The sequence below is a fragment of the Drosophila novamexicana genome, unplaced genomic scaffold, assembly GCF_003285875.2.
Source record: "Drosophila novamexicana strain 15010-1031.04,08,12 unplaced genomic scaffold, DnovRS2.1 tig00000434-arrow-pilon, whole genome shotgun sequence".
Taxonomy (NCBI): Eukaryota; Metazoa; Arthropoda; class Insecta; order Diptera; family Drosophilidae; genus Drosophila; species Drosophila novamexicana.
In genome coordinates this window covers 1,010,664-1,038,031 of record NW_020824802.1, presented here as the reverse complement: position 1 = coordinate 1,038,031, position 27,368 = coordinate 1,010,664, and the positions used below count along the sequence as shown (strand labels likewise).

The following is a 27,368-nucleotide window of genomic DNA, read 5'->3' as shown; positions in this document are numbered from 1 at the left end:
CCCCGTTTTGATCGACAAGAATTTTGTGAGCTATGATGAGGACATAAGAATGTTGTTGTTGCGTAGCCGAGCCTCGGCGCAAGTAGGTAGAAAATTTGAATCCCAGCCGGCCATGGCATTCAAACAAAGGGTTCCGCAGAAATTATGACGTCACCATTTACAGAATTTTATTTCTTGTATTACTCGTCATGTATTTTAACCTTTATTATGTACATTTAAATAATTTATGAATAGGGTCCTTTATAGTAAATAATAAATTGACATATCATTTTAAATACGAAATGATCGCACGCAAAAAGCCTGCGACTTCAAATGCGCAACAGAATATTGCAATCTTCTTAAATTCATAGACTTCCCTTGGCTTGGCAAACACATACATATTTGCGGATTTGCACAAATATGAGTGAAATGAGACACACATACAACAACTATTTGGCGAGTCGCGGCATTAATACTCTTATTTATAGAAACGGTATATAATGTTTCAAGGAAACAATTATTAATGATTGTACCCATAGTTGCAAACTAAATACGAAATTATAATTTTATCAGACAATGGATCACAATTGTATTTGAGAAGGTTAGTGGTATTTGGTTACAGCACTGATCAATAGTCGAAATACCCTATTTTGAGAAAAGCTGCTTTGCCTGTCGAAGAATGAAGAATTATAAAAATCCGCCGAGCTGCTTGCAAGTTAAAAGAGAGTGGGAAGAAGAAGACATTACTTTGCGATTTATAGGCATAGCAGTGCTTCAACGTCTTCCACTGGTTGTCCAGTCTATAAGTTTTTTATAACCCACTGTGTGTTTACAAATTAAATAATCATAACAATAGCATGCCTTCTACAGCCGAATTCGAAAAATGCAAACAGCAGCGAAAATAATAAGAGCAGAATGTATTCTGCAGCCATTTATAAAGAAAAACTGACCAACAGAAAGGCGCAAGCTGTAGCTGCTGTCCCTTTGCAAAAAGTCACGTACTCCAATTATTTTTTAGTTTTAAATATAACGTAAGACAATTTTTCCCAACCACTCTTACCTAAACATTTACTAAACAAGTCAGAGGTTCTAGTCGGGAGCTCCCGACTAGCAAAAACCCTAAACCCTTTTATTCCAACACCAAATAAATTAAAAAAAAAAAGTTTCCTTGGCAGGGTTCGAACTCGCAACTGACCGCATTACTTGCTGTCGACTCTACTTAACAGCCACACCAGCAAAAAAAAACAAAATACTTCCCACGGTAGGGCTCGAACTCGCGACAGACCGCACCACTTGCTATGCCTCTACTCAGCATCCACACCAATAGTTAAGTACTTATGATAAAAAAGGAACTAAAATAGCATTACAGAAAAAAGTCGCAATTACCATGCTGTTAGAGTGCGAAGCAGACGCGCATGAATGTGTTTGTGTACATGTACACAGAAATTCTCAAAGCTCCTGCCCTATTCAATTGCGCAGTTGCATATAACTTTGGTTTTTTCTTAACCGATCCTTGTGAAATTTTCTTCAGTATATTTAATTGTACCATAGAATATTTGTGTACTCTGAAAAAGTCAATTGCATTTAAATTTGTGGCTTACATTGGTTGGCAATAAAAGTTAGGTTATTAACTTGATTTAGAGGTTTGCGGTGGTAGCGGGGAGGTGGCGATAGGTATAAAATTAAAGATACTTGACATATATATAATATTCTGGAAGCAGCATATCATGTTTGGTGACTCTAGCTCTTATAATTTGCCCAATTTACTCAAAAAACTGGTTGTCGATATCGATTTTTATCGATTGCTTGGAAACGGAGTAAGTTATCGATTATCGGAAATAAACTCGATCTGCGCAAGCACTAGGAACACCTACATCTATAATTTCAAGTCTCTAGCTCTTATAGGTTCTGAGATCCTTGCGTTCATACATACGAACAGACATGGCTAGATCGACTCGGCTATTGATGCTGATCAAGAATATATATACTTTATGGGGTCGGAGATGCTTCCTTCTGCCTGTTACATACATTTGCATTTTGCACAATATACATTTTTACCCATTTTCAATGGGTTCAGGGTATGAAAATAATTGAAACCAGTTATACCCCACACCAACATGACTGTACACAACCCAGACAATTAATTTCTAATACAATGCAATGCATTGGTTTATTGATAGCATTGGCAATGTTAATTTTTAATTAATAGCGAAAGTACGAATAGTTTCCGCTGCGTATATGCTGAATAACTAAAAATTGGAATAAAAATGGGTATAAGTCTAAGTCAGAGCAGAGCGACATTACTGCCAATGTTGTGAACGTGGCAGAGTTGCTTGACACTACTCCAAGTTTTCAGCTGACTAATATCACTAACAACAACATATAGACGTCCAGTCTGCACTGTAAAATGAAGGGGACGAATTTTATACGCGGCTGGTCCACAATCGCCTTCGTTTTGTTCGGGTTCGAGACACGCAAGAGAGTAATAAATACATATGACTTGTGCTTTTATTCTATTACTAGTTCTTATAGTAATAGCCTCGTGAATGTTCTCATGAAGATGAAGATTTGAAGATTCTGATGTGTTAGAACGTTACATTAGTTATTGAAACATTAAATTTAAAAGGTCAAGCAAGCTAACCAATCAAATCATTGTGGATTTTGTAATCTCGATTTAAAAACCATTGTCAAAAATAGTGTCCGTAAAAGTATTGACAGCTGAGCTGTAGCAAAACGGCAAAAACATGTGCAAAAGTATTAGAAGACAATTGGAATAAATAGACTTAAGTTAAATAACTCGATATATGCATGTATCTACAAAAATGAGTGTCGCAAGTTTACGCACAGAGTCTTTGGGCAAAGACAATTTCGGAACGTGTAAATACAAACGCAATAAAGAATTGCGGAACTTCAAACGACGTGTTGAAAAAGCTAAACAGTATTCTACTCTTCTAAAATCATTAATTTTGTTAAAGATGAAGCCCGGTGATGATATGAGGCATCACGTTGAGGGCTGGTCAACATAAAAGATTTGTTGTCGTTCTTGTCGTTATATAGCATTTGTGACGCAGATCCCCGTGTTGCCAACAAAACGAATTTAAAACATGAAGTGTAGTGTAAGTTAGGTTTAGGGCGGAACAAGAGCGCAATAAGCTTTATCACTCGCTCTGGGAGCGAATTCGTCTCGCTTCGGCGCCTTGGCGTAATGTAGGCTTAAGAGACAGTTGTCGAATGATATCAATGCGGTACGTACTAAACCCCATAAGTCGCCTTTTGAAGCCACCAAAATTTTTCGATTTTTTTATACCCTGAACCCATTGAAAATGGGTAAAATGGGTATATTGTATTTGAGCAAAATTCAAATGTATGTAACAGGCAGAAGGAAGCATCTCCGACCCCATAAAGTATATATATTCTTGATCAGCATCCATAGCCGAGTCGAGCTAGCCATAACCGTCTGTCTGTCCGTCCGTCCGTCCGTATGTATGAATGCAAGGATCTCAGAACCTATAAGAGCTTGGACTGAAATTTTAGATGTAGGTGCTCCTAGTGCCTGCGCAGATCGCGGTTGTTTCCGATAATCGATAACAAGCAATCGATAGAAATCTATATCGATATCCTGTTTTTTGGGCAATTTTGGTAAATAATAAGAGCTAGAGTCACCAAACTTGACATATAGCTTCTAAAATAGAATATATATATGCATTTGATGTTGGAAGAAGAGGGTTCAGGGTATCCCCTAGTCGGGAGCTCCCGACTAGAACCTCTTACTTGTTTTTTTTTGCTGGTGTGGCTGTTGCGAGTTCGATCCCTGCCAAGGGAAGTTTTTATACCCTTGCAGAGGGTATTATCATTTTGTCGTGAAATGTGTAAAGCACAGAAGGAGATATCTCCGACCCCATGAAGTATATATATTCTTGATCAGCATCAACAGCCGAGTCGATAGAGCAATGTCCATCTGTCCGTCTGTCTGTTTCTATGCGAACTAGTCTCCCAGTTTTAAAGCTATCTTAATGAAATTTTGCAGAAGTCCCTCTTTCTGTTGCACGCAGCACATATGTGAAAACTAGCTGGATCGGACCATATATATATGCAAAATCCTATTAAGATCGGAACACTATATCATATAGCTGCCAGTGGATCGATCGGTCGAAAATTAAGTAGTTGTATTAAAAAACATTTTGTTTTTAAGATATCTTGACCAAACTCGGCATTTATTAGTTTTACTTTACTCCTCATATATATGCAAAATCCTATTAAGATCGGACCACTATATCATATAGCTGCCATAGGAACGATCGGTCGAAAATTAAGTTTTTGTATGAAAAAACATTTTGTTTTTTCAAGATATCTTGACCAAACTCGCCATTTATTAGTTTTACTATGTTCCTCATATATACGGACCACTATATCATATAGCTGCCATTGGATCGATCGGTCGAAAATTAAGTAGTTGTATGAAAAAACATTTTGTTTATAAAGATCTCTTGCCCAAACTCGGCATTAACTTTTTTCCCTGTGCTTCTTAGATACAGGCAAATCACTTTAAGCATTATGAAAAGGTTGGCTCTGCAAGGGTATTAGTTTTTCGGCGTGCCGAAGATATCCCTTCTTTCTCGATTTTTATACCCTGAACCCATTAAAAATGGGTATAAGGGTATGTTGTATTTGTGCAAAATCCAAATGCATGTCACATATATATTCTTGATCAGCATCAATAGCCGAGTCGATCTAGCCATGTCCGCCTGTCTGTCCGTCCGTCCGTCCTTCCGTATGTATGAACGCAAGGATCTCAGAACCTGTAAAAGCTAGACACTTGAAATATTAGATGTAGGAGCTCCTAGTGCCTGCGCAGATCGAGTTTTTTTCCGATAGTCGATAACTCACTCAGTTTCCTGTAGAACCTGGCGCCCAATCGTCTTGGCAAAACCTTGCCGTTTGAGTCGCCTTAGCAGGCTGCGGTGTCTTAGCAATTTGTCGCTGTATCTGCTTGTGTGCCTTCCAATCTGTTCTTCGACTGTATGCACTTTGAGGTCTTTATGGAGTGTAGAACCGCGTACGTACCAGGGACAGTTGGTAATTTGTTGCAATACCCGATTCTGCAGTACCTGTATGAGTTTATAATTTGATTTGGCTGCAGTCCCCCAAATCTGCACTCCATAGAGCTATATCGGCAAAATACAGTGCACGTATAACGCTCTTTTGCATCTCAGCGGCAATTTTTTTTTACATTTTTTTACCGTAGCTTTGAGGTGTGGCCCAAAGGTATGGCGCTTGTCTAAGGTGATGCCGAGATACTTAGCTTGTGGCGGCTGCTCCAGGCTAACTCCTTCAAGCTGAATTGGATGGATATGCATCTGCATTTTGAGGGTGAAGCATGGGTTAATAGTTTTTGACGGGTTAACCTTCAAATTCCACCGTTTGCACCAAGCTGCAAGAGTATCCAGATACCCCTGAAGTCCATTGCTAGCTTCTACGCAACTTTGGGAGTTATAAATGACTGCGATGTCATCTGCATATGTCGCAATAATAGCCTTAGAGAGATCGTCCATATGTTGAGAGGTAGTGCTGGGTATATCTGAGGTATACAACGAGTAGAGCAGCGGACCAAGAACACTACCCTGTGGCACTCCTGCTCTCATAGTATAGGTGGACGAGTATGTGTCCCTTACCTTGACCTTGAACTCTCGTACTTCCAAATATGACCTTAGAAGGCCATAGTACGGTGCAGGTAAAAGGTTTTTTATTTTGCACGGTTATCCATCGTGCCACACCTTATCGAACGCTTGCTGCATGTCAATGAAGACAGCGTTTGAAAACTCTAGGTCGTCAAGCAAAAACGTTCTCTGAAAGCTATGATGTCAGTACGGTTAGAAATTAATCGAGGGTTTGGCCTGACATAAGAACCATCTGTTTGCAAATTTACAACAAGGGCTATATGTTCAGAGTCTAGGTCCCAGCTTTGGCCGATATTTATTTGAGAATCCGGTATCCCATGGTATAATGCGAAATCAATGCAACTAGGTGTGTGACTAGACACATATGGGTATCTAGTTGGTGATCCTGTTGCGAGAATATTAGCTCCTCTGGCTGTAATGGCTTCGGCTAGTTCTCGGCCTCTGGGTGAGTTGTAGGTATCTCCCCACAGCCAATGTCGCGCATTCCAGTCTCCACCAACCAGATACCTTAGGCCGCAAGAAGCGAGTTTGTCACTGAAATGCCTTTCTTCAATTCTATTTCTTGGTGGGCAGTATATGGCGCTATATTCCATGTCTCCCAAATCTGTCGCAACTTTTATTGAAGACATTTGTATGGTGCTCGTTTTAATTACTCTTTGTGGAAAATGGCGGAGAGAACTCCTCACGAATACCGCCGCTCCTCCGACACCGTGACTGTGATGTGATGGCTTGTAAGCTGGATAGAAGTTGTACCCGTGTATTTTGACTGTTTCTCCTCGGTTTAGTCTGATTTCGCTTAGAAGGAGAATGTCAACATTGTTGTTGTGCGCGAAGAGCTCAATTTCACTGGCTTTTCCTGCGATGCAATTAACATTCCAGATAATGATATTGAGTGGGTTCAGAGAGAGGGGGAGGCTGAGGCGTTGCTATGAAACTGGGGAGTCGATCTATCCCCTGTCCATTGTTTTATCATGCTGGCCATTTCATGGACCATTTTTTCCACCCGTTCTAGTCGTTCATTATTTTGCTTGTTTTGTTGTTGTTGTTCCCGTTGCTGCTCCTGAAGTCCTGTTGCTGTTGTTCCAATAATGATTGGACGTCAGCTGGATGCTGATGATGCCTGATATTTTCTATTGGCTTAAGTTGCTGTTGTTGCGCTTGCAAACTATGTAGACGGCGCTGGGCAGGTTCGTTGCCATTCCTTGCTATTGAGGCATAGGACTTGCCTCCAGTATTGACACTAGGAATGTAAGGTATTTGTGGCGGTCGAGTTGGCTGCTGCTGCTGCTGCTGTTTCCTTTGTGGTTGTTTCTGGTTTGGTCGATCTTGATTCCTGGTGATCTGTCTAGACGGTTGCGTGTGAGCCTGTTGGTTCATTAAAGAGCCCATTGATCTTCGTAGATAGTCCTGGTACCATTGGCAACCTTTGTAGCTTGCCATATGATTCCCTCGACAGTGCAGACAGGAAGGCTGTTCATCATGGGATCGTGTGCAAAGCTTGGTGAGATGATCTTCACCGCATCGTGCACAATTGGGATGACGACGGCAGTAGTGGCTGTGTGTCCGTATTCCTGACATCTTGTGCATTGGGCGATTTCAGATGTTTTGCGCATCCTTTCTATCTTCACTTTTTGTTGGCAGAGAGTTTTGATATCATATATATCATTAATTTTTGCGCATGGCCTTATATTTTTGAAAAATATATTGAGTTTTCCATCTTTGTTACTCCTTGGTCTTGGGGTATGTACCTGCAGAGCATCAAAGCCATTTTTTTTAAATTGTCAATAATTTCGTTGTTAAAAGTGCTATGGCGAAGCCCCTTAACTACTATCCTGTATGGTTTCTCTTCCTTCAATTGGTAGGTATGGAACTCAATACCAATACCATCAAAATGATTGACAATTGGTCTGTAAGTGTAGCTGTCTTTGGGAAACATTCTGGCCGTTTCTCCTTGATTGACTTTCACCTTCACTTCGCCACGTTATCTAGACTAGTGACCTCCATAATGAGTTCAAAAAGATCATTAAAGTCAGTAACACTCACAACTATTTGCGGTGGCTTTGGGGTACCGTGAATCTGGTCATTGGTATTGTTTGCGTTATGTTGTGGGTTGTTGGCTGCGACGCTTACATCAGTACTGACGTTAGTATTGTTCTGGTGATCAGCCTCAGAAGCGCTTTCATTTGCAGATCTGCGACTTTCAACATGGCTTTCGTTTGTTACATCCATGTCCATGTCCATGTCTAGCAAGGCAAACCTTTTGCCAGAGATTGCCATACATGTTGATGCTGAGGGCGAGACTAGCTTCAAATCTTTATTCGGCCTCTTAGAGTTAGTATTGGGAGATAATGGTTTCTTCCTCTTATTTTTCAGATTCTTTTGGGCTGCCACCAATCTTGTAGCAGCTTCACTAAGAACTAAGGAGTCTATTTTAGAAGCTTCACTGATTGTTGGAGAGGTAATGTCTGATGCGGATTGGGTAAAGCTAGCTGCATGATTATCCATGCTTCCGCTATGGCTCACACTGCTGGTTGCAGCAGTTGCCGTGGTGTAAATAGAATTACTAGTGGCATTAGTAAATGTTAACGTTGTTGTTATTGTGCTGATGCTCTGAGTATCAGTACGTGCAGTCTTATCGCACTACACTTGCGTTTTGTTGTTGTCAAACTGCCGACACTGCACACAACAGCGTCCGAAATGTTCGATTTGTGCTATTTTTAGCACACGTAGATTGCACAATTGATCAACTCGTACCTTGTCTATGCGCGGCACAACCGACCTCGATGAGAGCAGATTAGCGACTGAACAGTAAACTAATGGAAATGAATCTGAAATCACTTGCGAACCATGTGTATACCTCAAAATGTGTATACCCTAAAGGGTACTCAAAACCATGGTTTGGTGTACAGTCAGTTTTGTGTCGTATGGTCACTTCTTTGCATGGATTGGAGTGATGCTGGTGTTTTAAAAAATTGCGTCGGCTGTTAGTAGCGCGATTACAATTCATGGCCTTCTTAGGTTAAGATCATGGAAAAAGAGTAAGCTTTGATGTCTACGCGGATACCGCCGGTTTTTTCTTTAGGATGCCTTGATTTTTAACCGATGGTTGCTTCTTTGATAATTAGAATGCCGTCGTTAACCAGCAAGTGACACAATGTGCGAAGGTTGCAGACACCAGCTGTTAAGCGCGTTCGGGTCAAGAGTATTTTACAGTGGCTAGTTCTCAAAGATACTGCATTCACCAACAACGATGGTTTGTACGCCTCAATCGGCTACTGTGCTACTGTTCTCGAAGTCTAACATAATCTTCTTATGCTATATTGGATAAAAATTAATTTTCTTTTAAATTAGATTTAGGATATTTGGTCAAATAATGTTATATGTTAGTAATCTGAAAAGCTATTTCGTTCAGGCACTCGTGATTGTAGCCTGAACCCATCAAAGGTTTTGTGCAAAAGGAAACATCTCCGAACCCATAAAGTATAAATAGTCTTAATCTAGCCATGTCTATCCGTCTGGCCGCACAAACTGCAAGAACTTCTATGCCCACATACACACAAATATAATTGCAATTGCGATTGTATCGTATAAAGTACTTTGTGGATGTGCTATTTGACTGTAGTTTATTTCAATCGAAACTGAATTCTTGGTATGGTTATGAGGTATGAGTCGGTAGCAAGGTTGAATGTAGTTGCAAGTTTGAATCCGGTAAAGGGAGCTAATTATACCCTTGCAGAGGGTATAATTTTGTCGTGAAATGTGTAACGCATAGAAGGAGACATCTCCGACCACATAAAATATATATATTCATGATCAGCATCTCTGTCTGTTTCTATGTGAACTAGTCTCTCAGTTTTAAAGCTATCTTTATGAAACTTTGCAGAAGTCCCTTTTCCTGTTGCACGCAGCACATATGTCATAGCCAGCTGGATCGAACCATGCAACCATATGCAAAAACCTATTAAGATCGGACCACTATATCATATAGCTCCCATAGGAACGATCGGACGAAAATTAAGTTGTTGTATAAAAAAATTTTGTTTTTCAAGAAATCTTGACCAAACTCGACATTTATTAGTTTTACTATGATCCTCATATATATGCAAAATCCTATTAAGATCGGACCACTATATCATATAGCTGCCATAGGAATGATCGGTCGAAAATTAAGTGGTTGTATGAAAAAACGTTTTGTTTTTCAAGAAATCTTAACCAAACTCGGCATTTATTAGTTTTACTATACTCCTCATATATATGCAAAATCCTATTAGGATCGAACTACTATATCATATGTCAGCCATAGGAACGATCGGTCGAAATCTAGGTTTTTGATTGAAAACCTTTTTTGTTTATCAAGATATCTTGACCAAACACGGCATTAACTATTTACCCTTTGCTTCTTAGATACGGGCAAAGCACTATAAGCATTATGAAACGGTTGGGTCTGCAAGGGTATTAGATCTTCGTCGTACCGAAGATAGCCTTTCTCACTCGTTTTTTTATACCCTGAACCCATTGGTTAAAAAGGGTATTTGTGCAAATGTATGTCACAGGCAGAAGGAAGCATCTCCGACCCCATAAAGTATATATATTATTGATCAGCATCAATAGCCAAGTCGATCTATGTCCGTCTGTCTGTCTGTCTGTCTGTCTGTCTGTGTGTCTGTCTGTCTGTCCGTCTGTCCGTCCGTCTGTCTGTCTGTCCGTACGTATGAACGCAAGGATCTCAGAACCTATAAGAGCTAGGGAAATTTTGAAATTTTAGATGTAGGTGCTCCTAGTGCCTACGCAGATGGAGTTTGTTTCCGATAATCGATAACGTACTCTGTTTCCAAACAATCGATAAAAATCGATATCGATATCCTGTTTTTTGAGCAATTTTGGTAAATAATAAGAGCTAGAGTCACCAAAACTGACATATAGCTTCTAAAATAGAGTATATATATGCATTTGATGTTGCAAGAAGAGGGTTCAGGGTATCCACTAGTCGGGAGCTCCCGACTAGAACCTCTTACTTGTTTTTAATTTATTTGGTGTTGAAATAAGGGGGCTCAGGGTATTCCCTAGTCGGGAGCTCCCGACTAGAACCTCTTACTTGTTTTAAAATCTTTACTGCTTAAGCAAACGAACGCAAAGATTGAGCTGCGTTTGGTGTTATTAGAGGTTATGTTTACTTAATTTTTTTTCGAAATTTCGAAAGCATAGAGCTTCGTTGAACTTCTTCAACCCTTAAAGCGTATATATTCTTGATCATTATCAACAGCCGATTTTATATAGCCATGTCCGTCTGTCTGTTTCTATGCGAACTAGTCTCTCAAGTTTAAAGCTTTCCTCATGAAACCTAGGAGAAGTCGCTCCTACTGTTGCACGCAGTACATATGTATGTCAGAGCCGGCTGGATCGGACCACTATATCATAGGTCGAAAATTAAGTTGTTGTATTAATATTTCTTTTGTTAGCCAAGATAGCTGACTATACTTGACATTAACTATTTTCTCTGTGCTTCTTAGACACGGACAAATCATTATGAAAAGTTTGGGTCTGCAAGGGTATTAAATTTTCGGCGTGCACTTTTTCATGTTTTTAGTCATTTGCTTTTATTTTATTTGTTTAATTTTGGGTTTAAAAAATTGTATTTTTATACCCTGAACCCATTGAAAATGGGTAAAAGGGTATATTGTATTTGTGCGAAACATGTATTTGTATTTGTGTAACAGGCAGGAGGAAGCATCTCCGACCCCATAAAGTATATATATGTGGGGTTTTGTATTAATATATATATAATATTAAAGTATATATATGTGGGGTTTTGTATTAATAGTTTATTATAAACAAGTGTATTGTTGATTTAACAAATGAAATTGATTAGAATGATTAGCATTCGATTGAAAGTAATGCGTCGTTTTGTTTTCAGCCGTCATTGCACACAGGTCCAGCGTTGAACTTTTCCTCTTAACGAGCTAAAATATTCTGCTCGACGTCCAGCACGTTGCCCTGGTGGCTTTGTACTGTCCTCGTTGATCGTCGGTTTTTGAATAACTCGCCGTCTGCGAATTCGCCGTCTTCTTTGCTCGTTGTTACGCGTCGTGTATTCGTCGATCCTCTTTTTGCGTGTTTGTTGTCTTGGGATTCTTGTGCTGTTGGTTGTGCACATTGGGATTTGGGTATACAGCATTTACCCAACGCACATTTATTCTTGATCAGCATCAATAGCCGAGTCGATCTAGCCATGTCCGTCTGTCTATCCGTCCATCCGTCAGTTTGTATGAACGCAAGGATCCCAGAACTTATAAGGACTAGAGGCTTTTTAGATGTAGGTGCTCCTAGTGCACAAGCCGATAATCGAAAACCTACTCCGTTTCCAAGCAATCGATAAAAATCGATATTCTATGGTACAACAAGATATACTGTATCGCATTCTAACATCATGGTAAATGCGACTTTTGTCTGTGATGCTATTTTAGTTCCTTTTTTTATCATAAGTACTTTATTATTGGTGTGGCTGCTGAGTAGAGGCATAGCAAGTGGTGCGGTCTGTCTCGAGTTCGAGCCCTACGGGGAAAGTATTTTTGTTTTTTTTTTTGCTGGCGGTCAGTTGCGAGTTCGAACCCTGCCAAGGGAACTTTTTTTTTTAATTATTTGGTGTTGAAATAAGAGGGTTCAGGGTATTCCCTAGTCGGGAGCTCCCGACTAGAACCTCTTACTTGTTCTAATAAAAATCTTTGAAAAAAAAAGTTAGGTTAAAAAGTTTTATTTGTATTAAAAAAAAAAAAAAAAAAAAAAAAAAAAAAAAAAACAATTGATATCTTAATTGCAGTTTTTGATTAACGATGTATGACGGTAAATGCACATGAGTATCGCAGCTTAAACACGTTCCAGCAGTAAGATATCAAGGAAACTGGGGAGAGCTTCTATACATTACCTTACATTTCCAACAGTTTAGACAGGTTAACTTGACACCAAGGCATTAACTTCGGCTTGTAAAATATTACATAATGCCATATCTCTATTTGTAAGGCACAACTTTAAATTATCAGCATACATTAGTACTCCAAAGTAAGACAGTCTCGGGGGAAGGTCATTGAGGAAGGTCAAAGAGTAAAAAGTAGCGGACCAAGGTGATCATCGCGCTTCGAAAATAATTGTCGGATAAGAACCTTTTTGGTTCTGTTACTCAAATACGATAGAAGAAGAATGCTAAGAAATGACAGAGAAACCGAGAAGGTTTCAGAAGCAGTAAGGAGTGATTAATGAAGTCCAAAGCTTTACTGAAATCAGTGAATTTCTGCATTCTTTTCTTACAACCATCAACAGCTAGGGAGTGAATTTAAATGGTCGGAAAAGATAAAGTCTTTACAGACAAAGTTTTAAAATAGGCTTACATAAAGCTGGAGGACAATACCTGAGCACACATGCGTGAATACCATCAGAAAACCGGCTTGATTGTTTTACGGTCGCTGAGTAGCGAGCTTTCGATGGCAATAGAATTTATAATTTAGTTCGACCTGTGTAATTTGTGACTTTTATTTTATCTAGAAGAGTTTGTAAAAAGTGAATAGATTGCACAAGACAAACAGAATAGACCGGCAATGCCTGGATCAGTATTCGTGCTCTCATCTGTAAGCTTACTCCCTTACCTACGATTGGAATGAATAAAATTGAAAAATTTATGATATTGTGAAACCTTAAGGGGGTAATGGCGAAGGTAGTCCTTATAGCATATGGAGCGTAGAGAAGATTGATCTGGTAACTTCATAACGGTAGAAATCATAGTGATGTCCCGCTTTCGTAAACTTTTTATAATACCTGGACTTCATATTTTATAATTTCATCATCTAAAAGCCAGGCCTATCAGACCTCGCTGAATAATCAAGAGGGTCAAAGAGCTACTACAGAGTATAATAAAATAGTTGAGTTGTACAGTTGGTACCAATCGAAATGCATGCCTTTATGTCAGAGGGTTAAGTATACGTGTTCGTCTACGTCATAAAGATGTTTCTTAAAAAATTGTCACAATGGCAATTACTTGACCTTCCAGAACAAAATTACACAAAATTTTACAGTTCAAACTCATTAAAACGCTCAGTCTATCTCTATCTATATCTCTATTAGCCCGATCCCCCTTCAAAGTGGAATATAACACGAACTAGCTGAAGATCGATTCTAAGTTAACAAACGAGCTAACAAACTGCTCTCTCACGAACTTATCAAGCAACCCGAAATGATGACGAGTCAAATTAAACCGGGTAATGCCCGCTAATCATTTATATATATAAAGCATGCATATCATGGAGTAAGCAAACGAACTATTCGTCGATTGTTAGTATTCGTCGATTGTTAGTTTAAGACTTTTCCTCTTAACGTGCTTCGAAAAGAAAACGACGCAGAGCAGCATCGACAAGTTTTGCTGAAGGACCTTTAACCTTCAACCAACCGGAGGTAGCTGCATTTGACTTTTGCATAATTTCGGTTGCACAAGTTGCTTTGACGTCTGAAATATTAAAAACTTATCGACAAGTAGAGGTTGCTAATGAAGATAGATTGCTAATGTGTGGAGGTAGCGTGGACCAGCATTTTGACAGATATTTCGGGTGACTGTAAATTAAGTATAATACTGCCTTCCATCCTTTTCTGGCCATACACTAGCAAATCTCAACCCAAGAAATGGGTAAAAATCGTATAATGTGCTTGTGCAAATGTATATAACAGGCAGAAAACAGCATTTCTGAGCACATAAACTATATATATTTATGATCAGCAACAATAGCCGAGTCGAACTAGCCATGTCCGTCTGATCGTCCTTCCATATGTATGGACGCAAGGATCTCAGAACCTTTAATTGAAATTTGGAACATAGGCTCTCCCTAGTGCACGCGCTGAACGAGCAAAGACAATATAAACACTAAGATGAGTAACGCCCATACATTTGCGTGCGACGCAAAATTTCTAGCCAGTCTTCGTAAACTGGCTTTTATGATTTCGCATGACATGACAGCCGACTGCTGTTCGTTTAATTTTACAGGAAAATTTAAAAATTAAAAAATTTTTACACAAGGTGCTTCTTGTACAATAACTATGTTAAGAAAATATCACACATAGATTGATTTCACTATTGTTTTTGAATAGTGTATGCTTGAGAAAAGTTCTTGTCTCAGCCAATGGCGTGTAAGCACCTATATTTGTGTGTGTGAATTATGCATGCGTCAGTTCACCAAAATATGTATTTATGTGTTGTTATTTACTGCTCTGACTTTAGCCGGCAATAAATTAATTTTTTTAGTTTTCTAGCGCTGATCACGACCTATCCCAAATTTGTGTTGACATATAAATGCATGTTGTGTATTGAGGCTGGCTCCGTAGAAAATATGTATTTTTAAGTCGATGCAAGTATTTACAAATATAATTTCTTTAAATTAAATTGATATTATTTTTATTCCCCAATTATGAAATAAAGGAGTGCTAGAAAATACAAATCAAATATTTATTTGTATTAATAAATATTAATTATGACCCAATATTTGGTTAAGTATTTAATTAATTCAATTAAGATTATTGAGGTTGCAAAAATCTTTAAAATCAACAAATTTGTACTTTTCATTCTTAATTTATTTTGTATTTCTTAAAAATAATAAAAATTTAATTTAAAACATTACATACATATTTGCATCGACTTAAAAATACATATTTTCTATGGAGCCAGCCTCAGTAGACATAATGCACTCATTCATACAAATTTGGGGTAGGTCATGATCAGCGCTAGAGCTAGAGACTCTCCAGAGCAGCGAATGACAACACATTCAAGTATGCTGTCATGTATGTATATTCACACGCAAAACATAATATATTCTATAGTTAGCTTTTTAGCTCTCTCGGCTGTGAGAGAGCAATAATGCAGATTTCGTTTTCGTTCTCAATTTTCAAAAAATCAAGATGCATAGTAGCATTTTGTTTTATGGTGAGTGTTTTTCCGATAATCGATAAATTTCCAAGTAATCGACTAAATCGATAACGAAATCCAGTTTATTAAGCAAATCTCATTGAGTAATAAAGAGAAAATGACACTGAGCTTTTTACCGTTATAAAAATCATGAGCCCTGGATCAGGTTGGTCCGGCAACGCAAAATTAAACTAAAAAAATAAAGCTCATTTACCATAGGAATCAAGAACAAATCACTTGCAAAACAACAACAGTGCACACGAAACCCTATTTTTTCTACGTCCCCGTTTGATCAACAAGAGGTTTGTGAGCGGTGATGAGGACATAGAAAACTCAGTGCAAAGAAAAGGAACTTATAATGCCACAAATCAGCGCATAGAAACAACAACAGTACAATTTGGGTGCTAATGTTGTTGTTGCAGAGCCGAGTCTCAGCGCAAGTAAGTAAAAAATTTGAATGCCAGCAGGCCATGTCATTCAAATCAAACTTAAGAAATAATGACGTCACATTTTATAGAATTTAATTTCTTGTATTATGTACATTTAAATAATTTATGAATAGGGTAATTTATAGAAAATAATTTATTGACATATGTTATAATTTTAAATACGAAATGATCGCACATAAAAAGCCTTGAGCTGTGACGTCACGCGCGCAACGGAATATTGCAATCTTCTTAAATTCTTAGACTTCCCTTGGCTTGGCCGACACATACATAATATATGCAGATTTGCACCAATTGTGTTAGATGAGACACACGTACAACACGAATTATAGGTTTAGCAGTACTTAGAAACTACAACAATGAGTTAGAAGGGTGCAGATGTCACTCAGATAAAAGTTGCTAGCATAGAGTAACAGGATACCAGATTTTGAAAAAAACAAAATAAATATTATTTACAAAAAAAATCGAGAAGAAAGGATCTAATACCCTTGCAGACCCAAGCTTTTCATAATGCTCATAGTGCTTTGCCTGTATCAAAAAGTACCGGGAAAATAGTAAAAGCCGAGTTTGGTCAAGATACATTGATAACCAAAAAAGGTTTTTAATCAAAAACCTGGTTTTCGACCGATCGTTCCTATGGCAGCTATATGATATAGTGGTCCGATGTTGATAGGATTTTGTATATATATAAGGAGCATAGTACAACTAATAAATGTCGAGTTTGGTCAATATTTCTTGATAAACAAAATGTTTTCATACAACAACTTAATTTTCGACCAATCGTTCCTGTGGCAGCTATATGATATAGCGGTCCGATCTTAATAGGATTTTGCATATATATAAGGAGTATAGTAAAACTAATTAATTCCGAGTTTGGTCAAGATATCTTGATAAACAAAATGTTTTTTGATGTAACAACTTAATTTTCGACCGATCGTTCTTATGGCAGCTTATGATATAGTGGTCCGATCTTAATAGGGTTCTGCCTATATATGAGGAGTATAGTAAAACTAATAAATGCCTAGTTTGGTCAAAATATCTTGAAAAGCATTATGTTTTTCATACAACTTAATTTTCGACCGATCGTTCCTATGGCAGCTATATGATATAGTAGTTCGATCCTAATAGGATTTTGCATATATATGAGGAGTATAGTAAAACTAATAAGTTTGGTCAAGATATCTTGAAAAACAAAATGTTTTTTCATACAACAACTTAATTTTTGACTGTTCGTTCCTATGGCACCTATGTGATATAGTGGTCCGATCCAACTAATTTAGACATTTGAGCTGCGTGCAACAGAAAACGGACTTCTGCAAAGTTTCTTTAAGATTGCTTTAACTGAGAGAATAGTTCTCATAGAAACAGACAGACGGACAGACGTACATGGCTACATCGTCTCGGCTGTTGATGCTGATTAAGACTATATATACTTTATGGGGTCGGAGATGTCTTTTTCTATGCGTTACACATTTCACGACAAAATTATTATACCCTCTGCAAGGCTATAAAAAGAAGGTTGCAGAAGCTAAGATCATAGGCTGTGCCTTAAAAAAAAAAGAGGGATAGCAAGGACAGAATTTGTGGTGTGCTTTTTTCATTGTCGAGTCGTTTTGTTTTGATTATGGTTGTTGTTGTTTCTGATAGAAAATGTTTTGAAGTTGTCATTGAATTTTGAGCATAGGCAGAAGTAGCTGCAGACAGCTGGGTGTTGTGCTTGCAACGTAGATTTCGCTCATGAAGTATTTCGAAAAAGAGCTTTTGATCCAAACGCCTGTTGTTTCTGTTTATTACTCAATGCGCAAATCTCTTAAGTTTTTGGAGCTAGAGTCATCAAATGTTACACGTAGCTTTCTGAAAAGTATGAATATATCAAGTATTTTTAATTGAATGCTATCGCCACCACCTCGCTATCACCACATAGCTATAAGTCAAGTAAATAAGCCAATTTTTATTGCCCACCACCTTAAGTCACAATTTTAAATTAATTCTTTTTGAGAAAGACAAATTATCTATAAAACAATATGAAAAACAAGTTAAAAATTTCGTCAAGATCGGTTAAGAAACACAGAAGTTATTAAAGAAAACGTGTTTAAATTCGAGGGATCAAAACATATGTATGTACTCGCTTGTTACTTCCAAGACGGTTCACCTCGAGCTTGTTGCAGATCTTTCGACGGAAAGAAAGACCGAGGCGTAGACTGTACATGCATCCCACCGCCGTATTCCGAATGGGCGAGGGAGGCTGTCGTGAAGGCCGCAAAGCACAAGATACGCGGAATTGGCAGGGCCAGAACAATCCGAAACCAAAAAAAAATCCAGACCATTCGCAGTAAAGCACATTAGGGTCCAAGGATGTGTGCTTTATGGAAGCAAGATACCTCGTTCTAGAAAATGGCCCAATATACCACCTCAAAATTATGGTCAATTATGGGGCCTTTCGGAGCCTTTCCTCGTCACCGGTAAAGTGTTTGTGTGCTACCAAAAAAGCAGTCTTTCTAAAACCACTGTTTTGCTAGGTAAGCTGTAGCATCATAAAGTGTAATACATTAAAACATATGAATATGTATATAGGTCTTTATTAAGTTTAGCGCCTTACCTGTGTCCTCTTTGAAAAAAAATATACAGTAAGTTGGCATGAAACTCTATCAGTGGCCAGATGTTATAAATTGTATTTAAAGGAGCGTTTCGCTGCCCATCTTAAAAGAACATGCCCTCAAAATATTTGATTACGATATCGACTTTAAGGTACTTTATCGATGAATTCAAACAAAATCTTATTACGCGGTCACAAGAAGGATCAAGTCTCTTTTAGCCTCTGTCCACTGGCTTATGAAATTTTCAAATAATTTTCAAATTTCACATATTGGTATCCCACCGGTTGTCGGTAACATGTGAGTGGGAAAAGTACCACTTCTTTAAATAAACAGCAAACAAACATCATCGAGATGCTTTAATTTCTATAAGGACTTCATTTTAGGTACTCATTTCGATATTTAGCCATGTTTAAATTCTAAAAACTGGGGGATTGGTCTAATTTTTATACCCTTGGAGGGTATTATAATTTTGTCGTCAAATGTGTAACGCATAGAAGGAGACATCTCCGACCCCATAAAGTATATATATTCTTGATCAGCACCAACAGCCGCGTCGATATAGCCATGTCCGACTGTCCGTCTGACTGTCTGTCCGTCTGTCTGTTTCAGTGCGAACTAGTCTCTCAGTTTTAAAGCTATTTTAATGAAACTTTGCAGAAGTCCCTTTTTCTGTTGCACGCAGCACCAACTGGATCGGACCACTATTTCATATAGCTGCCATAGGAACGATCGGTCGAAAATTAAGTTGTTGAATGGTAGAAAACCAGGTTTTGATCAAAAACATTTTTTGGTTATCAAGATATCTTGACCAAACTCGGCATTTACCATTTTCCCGGTACTTCTTGGATAGGTTCAAAGCACTATGAGCGTTATGAAAAGGTTGGGTCTGCAAGGGTATTAGATCTTGGGCGTGCCGAAGATAGCGCTTCTTTCTCGTTTTAAACTTCTTAATTATAGTTGCCGCTTGCCTTCGTTGATATATCAGCAGTTTATGGTTATGATACTTTCACATTTTTCACAACATCGATAGAAATCTCAATTAATCATGGCAAAAAACACGAAATGTCCGGGGCGAATTTACACATTTTTCAAAAATGTAACATTTGTGTTTTCTTAAGGAGAGTGGACTTAGGCTATTAGATCGACGCGTTATAACATACATACGGATTGACAGACGAAGCAAGATCGACTCGGCTTTTGATGCTGAACAATATTTATACTTTATGGAGTCGATGCCTCCTCTTGTTACATTAATTTTTGAAAAACTTGTATACCCATTTTACCCATTTTCAATTGGAATTGCTATGAACAAAGTTTGTCTTGATGAGATAGGCTTTTGGCAACATGTATGTATGTGTCGGCTAGTCGTCTGTGTGAACTAGTCGACCCCAAAATTATTATTCCCTTAAATTTTATTTAAATTTAAATTTAGTATTTAAGAATATTCTACGACAAACTTTGAAGTTAGAAACACAAATTTGGTTTGTGAATTCTTTCTCTTTTATATAACTTATACATAAAGTTGATTACATCACCTTTATCTACTTACTGTTCACAAGTCCGAACAACCGGCGTATTAAAAATAGTAATTAAATGTCTGGATCTTGTTATGGAGACTGTGAATGGTACCTATAAGTACAAATAATAAGTATAGAATCATCGAAAAGTTATGAGTTGGCAATAAGCTTACTTTGAATCTAGGTTCATCGAAGCATGGAAACAACCGTCGAGCATTATTTGGTCTCAATGAAGTGGCTAAATAGGTCAAATTTGAATAGGATCCTTTAAAGAGTCCTTCTGCACTCTCCCAAATGTATCCTTCAAACGGAATTTCTAAAACACATTCAGAGCCTTGCTTAATTATTTCTGTGAGATAAACAATATAAATTGTTTTCTTAGGAAATCGACTACCGCGCTGAACTGTAATGTGTTTAGGTAACTGTAAATCACTAAAAACGTAATTGATTAAAATATATAATTCGAAAATTGTGGGATTAATAAGAGTGGCTAACCTGTTATTTTTATTAAGCTTTCGTAAAACAATTTTCTTGTCATTGATATTTAAATCAAAATGAGCATGAAGCGCAATTTTATTTGTATCTGATTTCCAGACCAAATTAATTTTTACGTGCCCACTGAATGTACCTTTTTCGTAGTTCGGTTCTAGATGAATTTCGTAGCTTTGTGGAATAATATCTGTTGGCAATCGATCATCCGTTAAAAGTGCATAGGAAGCTGATGTATCTATGCTACGTTTCACAGCAGCCTTAAAGTAAAAAATTTGTTTACAAGTTATCAAAGATTTGATATATAAATTTCAAACTTAATTTACGAAATATAGGGAATTTGTGTTTGTACTATTATATTTTAGTTATATTTTTTTTTATTTTATTTATTTATTAATGGTCGACAAAACGAGTGTCTTCCTCATTATTCAATAGATTATACAATAGAATTTTATGCTAAAAGCCTAGTTAAAGGATACAATTTTCTAAATAGCATCACCGACCGATGGAGGTGTTTTATTTGCCAGTCCGGCCAGCTGTGCCCCTTTTCACAGCTAATTTTGTCAGTGACGCTATTAGAGCCTACATCTAAGCAGAAGGTTGTAAGTAGGAAAAAAGTGTTTTCAAGTAACATTAAAATAATCTTAATTTGCTATATTAATAAAGAAAATACAATAAATAGGAAAAATGAAAGTAAGAATATTGTTAATAAAGTAAAGCAATGTAAGTTAGATAAAGAGTGTTAAGTAGATAGGACAGAGAGAAAAGTAATGGGAAATCACCGACCCGGTGGGGGAAAATTTTTCAGCCTGTCCGGCAAGCTATGCCCCTGCTCATAGCTGGGAATGGTCAGCGACTTCCCGAAGGTATCCTGAAAGCAACGATTTTATTAGGGGTATTATAATTTTTACATAGCACGCGAAAAGGATTGTGCATAGCGTAGTCTGTTGTGCACGTAGATAGTAAAAAGGGGCGATAATTTCTGGTTGGTCTAGCCGGAACAGAGAATTGAAGACGCCCTAGCAGAAAAGGAGAATCTATGTCGCCAATAATCAACTTATGTAGAAGGACAACACCGAGAATTGTCCTACGGTTGGTTAACGACGGAAGGTTGAGAAGAAGCAGTCTGCTGGAGTAGGACGGCAACCGAAGATTAGGGTCCCAATTTAAACCTCGTAAGGCAAAAAGCAGAAATTGCTTCTGAACAGATTCAATACGATCCTGGCTGTTGTTATACTGTGGAGACCAAATGCAAGAGCAGTATTCAAGGATAGGGCGAACAAGAGAGATGTACAGAAGTTTTGTTATAAAAGGATCGTTAAACTCTTTAGACCATCGTTTAATGAATCCAAGTACACCTTTTGCCTCATTAACGATGGTATCTATGTGAAGATTGAAACAGAGTTTAGAATCAAAAATTACGCCTAGATCCTTAATTGTTAGTATACGTTGCAAAGGGATATTGTCGATTGTATAACTGACAAGATAAGGTGTAGTACGATTAAAAGTCATAAACATACACTTTGAACAGTTTAGATGCAATTGATTGGCCGAACACCATAGTTGCATAGCGTTCAAATCGTCTTGTAGACGAGAATGATGTAGGGGATTAGTGTATGATAGAAAAAGTTTGACATCGTCCGCATACATGAGTACACGGGCATGTGATATGACAGAGGGGAGATCATTTATAAAAAGGGTAAAGAGTAAAGGTCCAAGATGACTACCTTGAGGAACACCAGAAGTAACGTGAACCCGTTTAGAGGTAGTCAGCCTCAGCATTACTCTTTGGGTCCTACCTTTTAAATAAGAATTAATCCAAAGCAGAAGAGACAGGGGGAAACCTATTCGGTCAAGTTTAAAAAGTAAAATGTCATGGTGCACAGAGTCAAACGCCTTACTGAAGTCAGTGTAAATGACATCAGTTTGCATTTTCGAAAGGAAAGCATCGTTTACCAAGGAAGTAAACTCAAGCAGATTGGTCGTAGTTGACCGATTCTTTACGAATCCATGTTGAACAGGGGAAACAACTGATTTGCAGAAATGCTGCAAATTCGAAGTGATTATTTTTTCAAATAATTTAGGAATAGCGGACAGTTTTGCAATGCCCCTGTAATTACGTATATCAGACTTCCCACCTTTCTTGTGAAGAGGAATGATATAAGATTCTTTCCAAAGAGATGGAAAGACAGAAGTTTCAAGGGATAGATTAAAAAGCTTTAGCAATGGATAAAGAAGGGAAGAACTACACTCCTTGAGAAGACAACTAGGAATATTGTCCGGCCCAGGAGAGTAAGAAGACTTTAAAGAGTTTATAGCTAATAGGAGAGAGGAGTGTGAAATAATTAGAGGAGGTATATAACTTGCGGAAGAAATAGTATAAGGGTAAGCATTAGTATTAGGACAGACTGAAGAGTAAGTTAATTGGAAAAAATTAGCAAAGAGGTTAGCAGAATCAGTGTCATTGCTAGCTTTATCCAAGCCAAGAAAAAAAGAAGATGGCAAACTTGAAGATTTACGCTTCAAGTTTACAAAATTATAAAACTGTCTCGGATTTCGGGCAAATTGTCTTTTACAACGTGTTAGATAATTCTCATAGCATTGAGAATTAACAAGAAAGAAGTTCGACTTGGCTATGGAATATTTAGCCAAGTCTGTACACGAACCAGACTTTTTAAACTTTTTAAAATATTTGGATTTTACATTTTTTAGATGTGATAATCTGGTAGTAAACCAGGGTGGTTTTGAAAAAGTAGTCGAAGGAAATGACTTAGGAATACACACATCTAAGAGGGAGATTAGGGTGATGTAAAAAAAATTAATAGCTCTATTCATATCAACTGAGTCATATAAGAAAGACCAATCGGTTGAATAAATAAGCTGATTCAGCAAAGAATAATTTCCTTTGCGAAAGCAATAGCGGGGACCAATCGGTTGAATAAATAAGCTGATTCAGCAAAGAATAATTTCCTTTGCGAAAGCAATAGCGGGGCCTATTGGCTGATGAGCACGAAATGAAAGGATTACAATTTAGCATTGCAATCTCTAAAGTTGGATGATAGACATCCTCAGGAAGAGATAAAGGAGGGGACCTAGACACATTAGAAATAAGGTAGTCGTTTACAAATACAAGGTCAAGTGTTCTAGTCAAATGATTAGAAATTGAATTGATTTGAAACAACGAAAGATCAAGCATGCAGTCTATAAAATCGTGCTGTGCTGAGGGCACTAGATAATTTTTGGCAGTAAATAATGACCAAGAGATGTTGGGCAAATTAAAATCACCCAACACCATAAATAGGTCACTATCACGCACGTGTGAAGAAACTTCTTTAATACAAGTAATATGTTTCATATAAACATAAGAGCATGTTACATAGACATTCCGTGTAGGAAAAGACACCTTAACTGAGACAATCTCAGCGTCAGTAGGCGTACTAAAACAGAAAAGTTCAGACTGGAGAGTGGCTTTAACGGCAATTAACACCCCACCACCTCGAGTCGGCCGATCATTTCGATACAAACTAAAGTTATTTGATAAAATCTCAAAATCAGATATGGTTGAGTTCAACCATGTTTCTGAAAATGCTATTATATCCGAATTGAAGTGCTGGCCATGAAAAGATTTTTAAGTTTTGAAATAAGACCTCTAACATTCTGGATGGAACTTAAAAGTCAAATGCTACATCCATTAACACCAATAATATATTTTGATTTTATCAATAGTTGCTTTATTTATTATACACCAAAAAAGTAATTAAGTATTTAAATGCGAAGATGCTGAAGGTTAGAGAGTTCGAGCTAGAAGAACCTTGTAAATAGTTTTTCGTAATATGGTGAAATTCTAAATTAGTGTAACCAAACTTATCAAAGACTTAAATCTTGAAATGTATCAATTCCTGTGATGCCAGATCGCCACTGTAGCCCCATCTAGACTTCAAGTTGTGAAACGAACGGGGAGTCTAATAGTGAGGCGAGGCTTGTAGATTGTTGAAGTAGTATCGGATGCATCTTGTTGTTGACCTCATGGCGTTATTGCTTCTGAGTTGGCTGTCGTTGATTGCTGTGTTTCCATGAAAGCAGGTTTAAGGCGATCAATTGATGCTTTGGTATCGTGACCAACATACTTAGTTGAAAAAAGAGTTTGTTTTGTTTTTACTTCAAATGGTCCGTCGTAGAACGTCTGAAGCGATACACGTACCGAGTCGTTACGCAGAAAAAAATATGTTGAATCAGCTAATTGCTTGAAGATGAAAGGCTTCGATGAGTCGTGGTTGGAAGTTTGAGTTGGTCGGATTTTGCGCATCATCTCTGTTAGATCCTTGGTGAAATCAGTTTGTGGTTGAAATTGACTGGAGTTGTTGAACAATTCGCCACGAAGACGAAGAGTTGTGCAGTAAGCAAGCTATGCTGCTGTTGCTTGGATGTCAGGCTTCTATGCTGAGCGTAGGACGAGGAGAATCATTGGCAATTTGGATGGCCAGCCGATCCTGCTGTGACACATTATAGCTTCTGTAATCGTGCGGTGCCAACGTTCGATGATTCCGTTTGCGGTTGTTCGTAAATGGTCAATGCCGAGGAGACTCGACAGTTCGTTAAATAACATGGATTCAAATTGTCTGTCTTGGTCCGTGTTCAAATCTGCGTGAAGGCAGAATTGTTGGAGTGGTGAATGAACGTGGCGTGTGACTTTAGATTTTTGGCAAGGGATGCAGTGTTTGACGAAGTGAGCTATATCCAAGGCCACACGAAGCGCTGATTGATAAGTTTAATTGTTGAACCAACTCCTCCATGGGCAATGCCATGTATTTTGCTGATAATATTTTTTCGTTGTGGCTGCGGTATGAATGGTCGCACTGTAGAAAATCGCATAAGATTGGAGTACTTGATTGCGGTAAGTTGATAGATTTGATTTGAAATGAAGTTGTGTTGTCAATAGGTAGCTTTTTTAGCTTTTGGGACAACTTGCTTGTGCAACAGAAATCTTATTGTAGTGTGTCAGCAGTAATGTTATCGACACCTGCTATGTGTAGAATATATGTCGTGAATTGTCCGATAAAATCTAGCTGTCGAAGCTGCCGTGGAAGCTTTTTCAGATTTTTGCGTAAAATAGTATACCAATGGCTTATGGTCAGTTTGGACATCAAACATTTTTCCTTTGAGCATGTAGCAAAAATTCGTGATACTAAGGTAAATTGCAAGAAGCTCTTGATCATAAGTACTGTACTTGCGTTGTATATCAGTAAGCTTAACGCTGAAAAATCCTATTGGCTGAGGTTCATTGTTGACGATTTAGTGCAGTACAGCGCAAACGGCTGTATCGCATGCGTCCGTGCTGAGCGATAACTGAGCATCTGGAGCAGGATGTACCAAAAGTGTTGCTGCAGCTAGAGAACGCTTTCATTTCTCAAAATGTTTTAGTGTATCACCTGTCTAAGTTATTGGAGTTTTTTTTTTTTTGTTACCCGGTATTGTACCAGAGGTGCTTGATGGGTGATTGCTTTTGGCAGAAATCTTCGATATAAGTTATTCATTGCTAAAAACCGTTTCAGTTCTTTTGCGACTTTGGGCAAGGAAAATTCGATGATGATTTTGACTTTGCCCGGTAATGGTGTGATGCCACTATGATCGATCAAATGACCAAGAAACTCGATTGATCTTTGACCGAAATGAATTTTGCTAAAGCTGATTTAGAGATGAAAACGTCGAAGTCGTTCAAAAACTAGCCGAAGCTGGATATGTTGTTGCTCCATACTTTCTGATGCAACGGCGATATCATGGAAGGTTTGTGCAGCGTTGCACAATCCAAATGCCATGTGTGTAAACTCAAATAATCCAAATAGTGTGGTTATTGCATTTTTTGGGACGTCACTTGGTTCGGTGTTTGTGCGTTGAAGGCACGGTAATAACCACATGGCCGCCATTCACCTGTTGGCTTGCGGACCATGTGCAATAGCGATGCGTATGCACTTTTTGATGGTCGGCACACACCTATTTTAAGCAAGAGCTCGAATTCCATTTTGGCAGCCTTAAATTTGTCTGGAGTGAGTCGACGAGGTTTTGCGAATGTTGGTGGGCTTTTTGTCTGCATGCCGTGATGTTGTGTGCTTTGCTGATAAGGCATTGAGTTGTGTAATGTCCTTGAATTCCTCCAGCAGTCGGCCGAACTCGCAGGATGCATTAAACGTTTTTAACGTTGTTGATCGAAGGCTGCAGACACCTTGACGAACTATCTAAGTTTGAGCGACGATTAATTTACCATCTTTAATATTGACAAGAAGATTTTAGTGCTGTAGAAAATCTGATCTAATGATTGAAAATTTTCTATCGGCAATGATAAAATTCCATGTGAATGGACGACGAAACCCAAGATCGAGTGTGAAGGTTGACCCATATGTTTTAATGGTAGTGCCATTAACAGCAAAAAGAGGATTTTCGGCGGTGGCTAAGAAACGTCGGTTTATTGGCTGCAAAAGGTATTACTGACACATCTGCGCCAACGTCGATAAGAAACTTTTTACCAGACTTTGCATCTGGAATAAATAGTCGATTAGAGGTTGTTATACTGTGAACGTTTATACTAAGCTTGGAAAAATTTTGTATGGCATGAACAGATTGGCAGTTAAAGTTGCAAATTTGAATTTTTTCGACGGTGTTTGCTAGTTTTTGGTTTGTTGTTGTTTGTTCGATTAAAGGAACATGGTGCAATGCAGTGTTGGACACTG

At 38.0% G+C, this 27,368-nt stretch overlaps 1 protein-coding gene across 2 annotated transcripts in view; it reads right to left on the bottom strand.

Moving 5' to 3' along the window:
• Positions 1 to 27,368, bottom strand: part of LOC115760422 (aminopeptidase N) — a 259,648-nt gene that overhangs the window by 121,916 nt on the left and 110,364 nt on the right. For both annotated transcript variants that reach the window (XM_030701730.1, XM_030701732.1), the window contains exons 3-5: positions 20,650 to 20,903; positions 20,328 to 20,586; positions 20,187 to 20,266 (exon numbers count right to left, since the gene is read on the bottom strand). In XM_030701730.1, the coding sequence (XP_030557590.1) occupies positions 20,187 to 20,266; positions 20,328 to 20,586; positions 20,650 to 20,903 (593 nt within the window). The remainder of the gene's footprint in view (positions 1 to 20,186; positions 20,267 to 20,327; positions 20,587 to 20,649; positions 20,904 to 27,368) is intronic.